The sequence below is a fragment of the Sphaeramia orbicularis genome, chromosome 1 (assembly GCF_902148855.1).
Source record: "Sphaeramia orbicularis chromosome 1, fSphaOr1.1, whole genome shotgun sequence".
Taxonomy (NCBI): domain Eukaryota; kingdom Metazoa; phylum Chordata; class Actinopteri; order Kurtiformes; family Apogonidae; genus Sphaeramia; species Sphaeramia orbicularis.
Window position 1 is genome coordinate 29140446 of NC_043957.1, and position 10396 is coordinate 29150841.

The 10396-nt window shown below is 40.4% G+C and overlaps 1 protein-coding gene across 4 annotated transcripts in view; it reads left to right on the forward strand.

Annotated features, from left to right (window-relative positions):
* The window catches only part of ccdc88aa (coiled-coil domain containing 88Aa), a 30930-nt gene extending 20596 nt beyond the window's left edge, over window positions 1–10334 (forward strand). The window contains exons 14-29 of one of the 4 annotated variants that reach the window (XM_030134464.1): window positions 170–375; window positions 463–657; window positions 1442–1572; window positions 1965–2106; window positions 2204–2377; window positions 3118–3279; window positions 3366–3643; window positions 3926–4069; window positions 4231–4417; window positions 4897–5042; window positions 5211–5303; window positions 5736–5947; window positions 6496–6576; window positions 7058–7303; window positions 7513–7578; window positions 8293–10334. In XM_030134464.1, coding sequence (XP_029990324.1) covers window positions 170–375; window positions 463–657; window positions 1442–1572; window positions 1965–2106; window positions 2204–2377; window positions 3118–3279; window positions 3366–3643; window positions 3926–4069; window positions 4231–4417; window positions 4897–5042; window positions 5211–5303; window positions 5736–5947; window positions 6496–6576; window positions 7058–7303; window positions 7513–7578; window positions 8293–9371 — 3542 coding nt within the window. In that variant the 3' untranslated portion in view covers window positions 9372–10334. The remainder of the gene's footprint in view (window positions 1–169; window positions 376–462; window positions 658–1441; window positions 1573–1964; window positions 2107–2203; window positions 2378–3117; window positions 3280–3365; window positions 3644–3925; window positions 4070–4230; window positions 4418–4896; window positions 5043–5210; window positions 5304–5735; window positions 5948–6495; window positions 6577–7057; window positions 7304–7512; window positions 7579–8292) is intronic. The other 3 variants (XM_030134473.1, XM_030134482.1, XM_030134491.1) reach the window with 3 other exon arrangements.
* The last annotated feature ends 62 nt before the right edge of the window (window positions 10335–10396 follow it).

The following is a 10396-nucleotide window of genomic DNA, read 5'->3' on the forward strand; positions in this document are numbered from 1 at the left end:
TGTCTGCTTTAGGTATAGCCTTGGTTTTAGCAAGTTTTGTATGAATATTTTTTTTAAGTATCAGACAAAACCTTATACATTTGAAACATCAATTACCAGCAAATGTAAAGTCTGTTATGTGCAATTATTTACACATGAGGTGGTCAAATTTTTTCTTATGTCTTAATAGAACGAAAAGTTCAGCGTCTGGAGGCTGAGGTTCAGGAGCTGGAGGCAGAAAACCAGAGCCTACAGGCCACCTTGGAAGAACTGCGCATCTCTGCACGACGACTGGAACAACTGGAAACAGAAAAGCAGAGTCTGGAGCAAGAAACCACAGTCTTGGAAAGGGAAAAGAGACAGCTGGAAAAAGAGAATCGACGACTCCGCCAACAGGTGGGTAGTTTGGTAGGCTTAGATTGAAGGTGCAGAATAGTGTAATATCAATGACTCACATTGATTATAAAATGTTCTGTTTTTCAGGCCGAAATCCAGGATGCAAATTTAGATAGCACTAATGTAAGTATGACTAGTCTGGAGAGGGAGATGCGCTTTCTGGTGAAGGAAGTGGAGGGATTAAGGGAGACTGCTGAAAGAGTCAAAGGCCTGGAGAAAGACAACAGAGAACTGACCAAGCAAAGTGCTATCGACCAGAGAACCCTGGCCACGCTCCGAGAGGTGAGCAAGGAAGTGTGTGCTGTCATGATTATGCTGAGTGAATAAATAACCCACCCTGACATAGCCTTCTTCCCACAGGAAAGCAGTATGCTGCATGTAATTTACTGTGTTTTTGTGTTTTGTTTAGGTTTGTTGTTGAATTCTTAGTATTTTCACCCTCTAAAAGTAGTCTTTTATTGAACCAATCCTTACACACCCATATGAAAAATATTTCTATTTACTTTAACCATTAAAGACCCACAACTATTTTTGTCACAACTTCCAAATTATTCTTTTTTTTGTCTTTCCCAAGTCATTTATTATCATTTATTATATTATCCTATGCTTTTTGCATTTTTGGGGGGTGAAAATCAGGTATTGTCCTATATTTTATTTATTAATCATATAGATGTTCATAAAAGCTCAGAGTAATTTCAAAGGTTATTATATCAGAACACAAAAAATGAGGAAAAAATGAGGAAAAAAATGATTTTTTCAACAAAGTATGTAATAAAATGACCATAAAACAAGCATCTCTATTCACTGCCATTTGTCAAACTACATGACTTTTACTGGTGTTTCAATGTTGTCATCAATGGGTCATACCTGATGACCATGAAAAGATGACAAACTGCAATTTACCCGTATTATTTACATGTATTGATAGGATTAGTGGGTCAGCAGTTATTAAACATCTTAGATCAATAGATGCTTTTAGTCGGTGGTGGGTGTTTGGATGTTTATGGATTAAACACTGAAAATTAAATGAAGTGAAGACTACATCCATTAATATTTAACATTTAAGGAGCTGGTGAATGAGAAGCTAAAGACTCAGCAAAAAGACAGTGAACTGGAGCGGCTCACCCATGAAATGGAAACGAAGGCCCTTAACCCAGACAGTTCACAGGAAGCGCTGGGAGAAGCACCAGACAACAGGTACACACATACCTGGAGCAGAGTGAAGATGTATAGACTTTAATATACAATGAAGAATACACTGATGTAACAGCTGCAACTGAAGTTCTTGAAGAAAGCTTCAGGATTCAGGATTCAAAAAATGTATTGTCATATACACAGCAGAAACACATTTAGAAGGAAATTCTTACTCTGCGAGTTCCCTTCACACGACTGAAATAACAATTAAACTACACTAAATAAAGGAATAAACTTAACTCCAACCATAGGAAATAAAGAAAATACCATATACAAAAGGGTAGAGTGCAATCAACAATATATGTGCAATGTCTGTGGTGAGACATTTAGAATGTACAAATATTGTTTATATTATATGAACATGTAAAGGATATGTGCAAATGTCTTTCCTGCAGTAGATTTAAGATGTTGGAGTCAGAACTGGAGTCATCTCTAAAGAAGTCTCTGCAGATTAAAGAAGAAAAAATTGCTGCTCTAGAGGCACGACTGCAGGAATCCTCCACCTTTAACCTGCAGCTGCGCCAGGAACTAAAAACTGTAAGCCATGTTCAAAAGTTCAGGTTTGCTTCATATTTTTTGTTCTTTTTATAAAGTGTGGTTTGTTACACATAGACAGAACCATTTCATTACACAGGTGAAACTAAGCTATGAGGCTCTGCAACAGAGGCAGGAGGAAGAGTGGACGGCACCGAGCTCCACACCTCAGAGAGAGACCAGCAAAGCGATGAGCGAATGGTTGCGTGAAAACCAAGAGGCTACGAAGGAGCTGTTAAAGCTCAAAGACCGACTCATTGAAGTGGAGAGGAATGTAAGTAGAAAGCCATCATTTAATTAGATGAAAGATGGGGTAACTTGAAAAGATTTAGAAGGGTTAGAACTGTTAGCCACAACTTACAGTGACAGCAACTGAAGATGAGTGTGCTGTACCACTGAATCAGAACTATCCTGCAACAGGCTTTAATTCCTTCACTGGAAAAATGCCCCTCTAAAAGCAAGTTTTAAAAAATTTATACAAGATATTTTTGCTTGAATTAAGCAAAAAAATCTACCAATGGAACAAGTGAAAATCATCTTGGTAAGATTTCTTGAAATACATTTTTCAAGATCTATTGTCTAAAAATACGTTTTTATATCTCACTGAAAAATTACTCCTTAGGTGATTATGTCTTATTTTAAGTGTGATGAGATATTTTGACTAAAAATGAGACAAATACACTTGGTAAGATTTTGATTCTTTTTCCAGGGTTTAATTTCCTCTTTTTTTCCTCTTAGCCTTTATACATTCATACTTTCCACCTTGAATTAATAAGAAGTGATAACTAAATGGCTCCATAACAACATCAGTGCATAGCATTAGCATTGTCAAAAAAATACAGAAGCTTCACATCATTGCTACTTTGCTTCGGTTTTTCAGCATTTTATCTTCTGCTGATTCATTGTTCACAAAGCCCTCACACTGTCCTGAGGTGGTTTTTGTGCACACTCTGTCCTTCGTCCTTTCTCCTCCAGTTCAGCAACAGACCTGTGTCTCTGCTCTCTCATGTACAGAATGCAACACTGGAGGCAGAGCGCCAAGCTATGCAGACCCATCTGAAGCAGCTGGAGACTCAGTCTGACAGCCAGCAGGCTCAGATCCTGGCCCTGCAGAGGCAGGCTGCCACACTGCAGGAGAACAACACAGCCCTGCAGACACACAATGCTAACCTGCAGGTACTATTACAATACACAGTATTTCCTGGACCAAATGTAACATAAAAGCCACATTAACACCCGGTCAACTCGGCCTCCTTCTCTAGGTGGAGAAGTCCACACTGAACTCCCAGAGTGCCTCCCTCCTGGCCCAGAATGCTCAGCTACAGCAGCAGCAGTCAGGGACAGAAAGTGAGCGGGACAGCGCAATGCGAGAACGTGAAGAGCTGCGAGTTGTCCACGAGCAGCTATTACGAGATCATGAGCGACTGGCTGCGCTACATGAGCGGCAGGCGATGGAATATGAGGCCCTGATGGGTAAACATGGCTGTCTGAAAAATGCCCATCGCACTCTGGAACTGGAACATCGCACACTGCAGGACAGGTGGGGGAAAGAAGAGACAGGGACAATGATAGCTGACAACATGAGACAACATGAGAAGATTTTAACATGTTATTTGTACTAAATTCACTATATTATTGAAGTGAGACTTCATCAGAATATGGTCAATGCATTGTTTTGTTCTACTTTTACTCCCATTAGTAATGTACTGCATATTGTAAAGTAATATATGCAAAAATATTCCAAAAGTATGCACATGTACAATTTTCAAGTCCTGTGCATTTAATGTGTTTGTGTGTGTGTGTGTATCTGGGGTATATGTAGGTACAACACTCTCTTGCAGCAGCGGACTAAACTTGAAGACCTGGAGAAAGCCCTGAAGGAAGAGCAGGTGAAGATGGCTCTGGAGAAAGAGCAGCACAGGACGACTGCTGCGGAGTGTTGTAGGCTCCGTGATGAGAAGGACTGGTGAGGATTCACACACAGATACACAGCAGCGCAAACCCACTAATAAACACCTCTACTAACGCACAGATGTCAGTGTATACAAGAACACAAACATACCCTCTGTTACTTTCACCCTCGTCAAAGCAAATGTTCAAATGTTGTCATGAATGTACTGTTCAAAGGCTGAACCAGACATACCGCCAGCTCCTGAATGACAACGAGTTACTGACAGCAGATCACAAGCAGCTCAAGGGTCAGCTGAATGAAGCCAAACTGGAGCACACCTGGCTGCAGGCTGACTTCTCCAAACTCAAGAAGGAGTTTCAGCAGATGGATATCACCTCCACAAAACTCACCAACCAGTGTGAGGTACAGACAGGCTGCCTATTGTTCCAATGTTCTGAACTTAAAGCTGAGACTATTAATATAGAATTAAAAGGTGCCTGGAACCCAAAAAAACTGTGAATAAAACAAATGTCTACCAGCAAAAATCAAAGCTAATCTTAATTATACACAAAAAACGTATAGCTTCTATACTTTATATTATGAGCAGCTGCTAGTGAGTCCTAGCACTTTTTTCCCAAACCTGATAAAAAAAAACAAATGTGTATGGTTCAAATAACATAAAGTTACAAACATAACAACATTACCATTGGTGTCATTCCACAAGTATTTTATGTTAGTTGTCAGTATATTGGTAGTACACTAATAGCTAACATTACACAGTCCTTCATATCAGTAGAAGTACATACTTCATGCACACCCACAGTAGAAATACAGAATAATAGAATTGTATTTATTATCAAATAACATAAAACTGTCTGTGTCTGCATGTCATTGTGATACAGTTGTTGAGCCAACTGAAAGGGAATTTAGAGGAAGAGAACCGCCATCTGCTTACCCAGATCGAGACCCTAATGCTGCAGAACCGAACCTTGTTGGAGCAAACTATGGAAAGCAAGGATCTGTTTCATGTTGAAGAGCGACAGTATATGTAAGCAGATCATAGTGTTTATGCCATGCTATTATGTTAATTTGTGTTTGAAGCTTAAAAATGCTAGTTTTACGGAGGAGGAAGACTGGTGTGAGCATGGTGTGATAACACTCAGCAGCAGGATAAAAAACAGAACTGATGATTTATCTCATGTTTCACTCACCTCAGTGACAAACTAAATGATTTGAGGAGGCAGAAGGAAAAGCTGGAGGAAAAGATTATGGACCAGTACAAGTTCTATGAGCCCTCACCTGCTCGCAGGTAAAATGCCTCTACCTGTTGCATTTTATTCCTACAATGAAATGACACATTTCTAGATTTTTACTCATTCACAATGTGATATTTGTTTAGCAGACTCTGTTTTCTGTCTATGAATGATGTAAATGACCTTACTGCAGAGGATGTGGTTGGTGCATGTGTCAGTGTCTGTGATGAGTGATGATATGATGTGTGTAAGGATTGTGTTTGGATTTAAGCAGTGCAGTGTTAATGTTAAAATGGTTGGTGGATGTGGTTCAGCCAGAGCTGATTAGATGCTTCAGTGCAGGTGGAAACAGATTTTTTATTTAGCATTCATGCCACCAGTTCAGTTGGAATCTATAATGACAATGATTTGACTCGGTTTGAAGAAGTATTGTCCATGTAACCACAGCTATTGTTTCTCATTGCTCTTGTTCGTTGTCTGTTTCATAGACGTGGGAACTGGTTAACCCTAAAACTAAGGAAGTTGATGAAATCCAGTAGCCGTGAGCAAGTAACTGAACGCCCACCCACACCCACACACTCAGCGACTACTGAGCAGCATCTCACCTGTCATGACAACAACTCCTTCATCAGCTCAGATGGCTCTGGAGGCTCTGCCTCCACCTTGGCAGGTGATGTCATCTCACCCAAACGCAGCAGCAGTGAGTATGAGCTTCTTCAATCCACCTAATCATCAGCTATTGGCTTGTCAAAACCAGAGTCATCAAAGTACCAAGTCACATGAGTCATCATCTGAAGGACATATACAGCTGATAAAACTAGCCCCACCACCTCAGCATTTTTAAGGAAGATGTAAAAAGTCTAATAAATTTTTATTCATATAAAACTGTTTGAGCAGAGTAATGCACTTTTTTTGTATCCATCAAACACAACGCAATATTTCAGGTCTCAGTCTCAGCTTTAATGTAATTTCAGAATATGTTGTTTGTGTTGTGTCCAGTGAGCCATTCTTCCTGATGCATGATGTGTGTGAACTTTCCTCGATATGTCGTTCCTGTGTCTATCTTAAGTGTTAATGTATTTCTTCACTGCTTCCACCTGTCCTGGCCTCCTCCTACCCCTTGTCTTTCCCTCCCTTTCCAACCTGCCTCCTCCTTTATTCCTCTTACCCTCTGCTTGCTTCTGACCTCCGCTCACCCCCTCATGATCTCTGTCTGTTCTGCATTTGGTTGGGTTTTCTGTTAAATAGCCACACTCAAAATGTTTCCCCGTATGAGGAACAGACTGAAGGACAGAGACAAAGTCAAGTCCCTCTTCCGTCGTTCCATGTGTAAGAAACACTGTGGTCCAGTCTCTATGTTAGCTTTGTATTTATCATTTTATGTCACTGCTAACTCAATAACAGCTTTATTGTTATTTCTTCATCATGTCACACTGCTAATATAGCCTTAATTTGTGCAGAACTTACTATGCTGTGCAAACTCTCAGACACCATACTGTTATTAATGTGTACATCTACACAGGCCTCATTCATCCCATATTACAAATAGCTTTTTTTTTGCACAGTGTCTGCTTTTTAGGACTATCTAGGGTATTTTATCAGAACATTAGAGGTCAATAAAAAACTGCATTGCAGAAGAACGCTGCTGCTGCAGTAGTTCTGCTTAGAAGAGACAGCTGTGATAGCTCTTTATTATTGGATGGTCTGTGAGAGAAGCAAGCTATTATATAATCTCCACGACTAGTTCACCTCTTTATCCCCTTCCTCATTCACTCCCCACTCCTTCTAATTCCTTGATCCACCAATGCAGCCCTGAGCAGTCTGGCATACCCTTCACCCCCGTCCAAGGAGGAGTGGTGGGCGCTCAGCTCACAGCAGCTGGAAGGGTGTGAGGCTAATGTGGAGCCAAACAGAGACGACACATTGACCTCATCCCTCACCACATCCATCTTGTCCATTCTCCACCTTCATCCCACCAATGTGCCATCAAACAATCATCACACCTCGATTCAAACCACTGAAACTGGTCCAGATGTGTCTGAGCTGTGGGTGACAGGTAGAAGAACTTCATGAGACACTGTTTTGTTCTTTGTTTTACATCATTTCCATTTGACTCATATTGTAATGTAGAGAAGAGTAGAGCAAACTCAACACACTGTGATTTTCTTGTTTTTTGTATAACAAGGTGAAATTGAGATCTTTTATTTACCTATAACCATTAAGTGATTTTTCATTGTATATCCATTTATGCTGTTTGCTCCACAGACAAAGACTCAAATGATAGTGCCGTGCCGTCTGGATTTGAGGACAACGATGAGCCTCAGAACGATGGTAAAGCCCTGCCAATACTCGCTTAGAGGGTTCCACCATCATACAGATGTATTACCAGCTCAGGAATTAGAGTAATTCCATCAAATTGCAATCATGACCTTGTTTATGTTAATCTCTATGCTGATCACACGACCATCAGCTGTGTAGAAAACTTACTTTTGCTGCCCTCTGTTGGCCATAAACAAACCTACATACACGTTATCAAGTGCTCAGATGTTACCATCAGGCATGTAGGTCTTAGTTGCTTCATTAGTATATTCATATGTTGGCATTATTGATGAGGAACTAGCTATATGCAAGGGCATTAAGTAATTAAATTAGAAAGCAAATGCAAATACAGTCTTTTCCAGAAAAAGTCATTTAGGTATAGTTACTAACCAAAAAGTTAAAATCAAAATCTGAATATACTCTTTTCGAGAAATGGTCTTATATGACAATTATACCTGTGATATGTTTTTAAGATCAAAATATTCTAATCTTAATTCAAGTTGTGTTAATCTTTTAATGAAAGTTTGATAGTATACAGTGTTGAGTCATGTTGTGGGGTTATATTTATGCTTTTTTGTATGTATAAGCGTAAATGTAACATTTATTAGCACAGTACAATATAAGTTACATCAGTTAAAATAATAGCATTAGATTTTAACACAGTATCTAGTAATCTATAATCCATTACATTTCACAAGTAACCACAAGACTGTGATCTGTTTCTAGGGGTGAATGGCAGTCAAAGTCGAGCCCAAAGTGAGAGCAGTGGCGAGTTCAGCCTGAGCCTAGAAAATGAGCCTTGGTCAAATGGCAGTAGCCCTGTCCAGCAGCCCCCATCCCGCCGCTTGTCATCCTCCTTCCAGCCACCCAGCGACACCTCCACCCCACAACATAAACAGCAGCAGAAGCCATCCACTGCTGCACACAAGGAGAAAGGTTCTACTTTACCCACACAGAAGGAGCCTGGATCCACTCAGGACTTCTGGCTCACAAGGGGTACAAAGAGCATCAGGAGGGGCCCAAGAAGCAAAGCTTTACGTCGATCATCAGATACAGGAGGCAAAATGACTCAGGGCCTCAATGGGATGAACACAAAGTCAGCCTCTAGCAATGTCGAAACTACCCGAGCTGTAGCTTGTTCTCCGATCACAGTTCTGTATGTTCAGGGTAAATCATCTTCAATGTCCGGCTGCCTCAACTGTTTCTCTACCCCGATAAGCAAAGATGGACGACAGAAAGGGAATAGGTCCCCCAAAAGTCTCCCTCGTGCCAGCAGTGTAATTTCCACAGCAGAGGGCTCATCTAGACGTTCTAGTGTCAACAGTGATTGTAGGGTAGCGGGAAAGGCTGATCCTCCACCTGTCCAGGTTTCAGTGGAAATCAGTAATCCAGAGCAGCAGGATATAGTAAGTCCAAAACAACAAGCAGACCCAGAAACCATTAACAATGAGCCTGAGCCCATTGCCCCAGTCAAACCTCCTAGAGACCCAGCAGCCGTGGTTGCCACCGACCGCTCAAACTCTCCAGTGCAGGAGTCACTTTTTGGCTCCTCGTTCACTTTCAACTCTGTTTTCTCCAACACAATATTTAGTGATTCTGTGATTCGTACTACAACTAGTTTGGATGCACTTCAAAATAACGAGACCCTCAAACGTCTACATCCACCTTTAGTGCAAAATGGTCAAAGCCTGGAGTCTGTCTGTGACACGCCACAAACACAGCTCAATGTAGAGGATGAGCAGAGTCAGAATGCACACCATGGAGCTGGACTGAAGGAGAAGGACAAGACACTTGCTGTTGCATGAAAACAGCTGCTGCATTGTTGAATGTTTGGTCAGTTTGATGATGCAGGTTTGCCTGTAAGGTCAGTTTTCATCAATGTAGCACAATAACATACTTTAAAGTCAGTGCACTCCAATATATTTTGCATTTTATTCCACTGACCACAGTCATCTCAAAGGTGCAATTTTTGTTCAAGTTGTTTTGTTTTTTTGTTTACACTGTGGTCAGTAAGTACATTACCAGCTTTTACTTTATATGCAGTAGCTCTAGAAAACAAATGTTCCAGCAACTCTGATAATTATGTTTGTGCTCAGGTTCTCCATAATGTACTAAATATTAGATGTCTTCCTTTTCCCCTTATGACTAGAGGTAGTCTGCAGCATTTGTTGTGGCACAAGCCTGCTTAATTTCACAATCTCTATGACAATCCTGTTATGTACATTTGTGTTTGCCAAAACATTTTGCCCATTTTTTGCCTATTTATGCTCAGATTGTATGTTTAAGTTATTTTATATGGATTTCTGCCTCTTTAATATTGAGCCATAGAGAAGGTGATGTTTATGTGAGAATGAGTGTGTTTACATGTGCACTAGTTTTACTGGTTCACCTGACTGGAGAAGACCTAACCTGGTTATATGTTACACTCGTAAAGCTCTTGTCCTAAGATGGTGAGATATCGAAACATACAAGTACAGAGAAGACAGAATCTTGGATACTGCCAGAATCATGGAAAAAGGAGGATGATATTTGAAATAGGACTGTGCTGCATTTGGTAATGTTTTTTAATCTTTCATGCCAATAAAGCCCACAATTCTCATATTTCTTGTGACTTATGAAAGGCCCTAAGACTGGACTCCAGTATACCGGTGTGCATCTAAATACATTCAATGTGTACATATCTTGTAAAAAAAAAAAAAGAAAAAAAATAAGAAAATTATACCTGAGTGCTATTTTCCCTTAAATAAAGACACCCACTATGCAAAGTCCATCGGATGCGTTGTCATTCTTTTATAACGATGCAGAGACGTTGCGGCCTGACTGTGCTTTC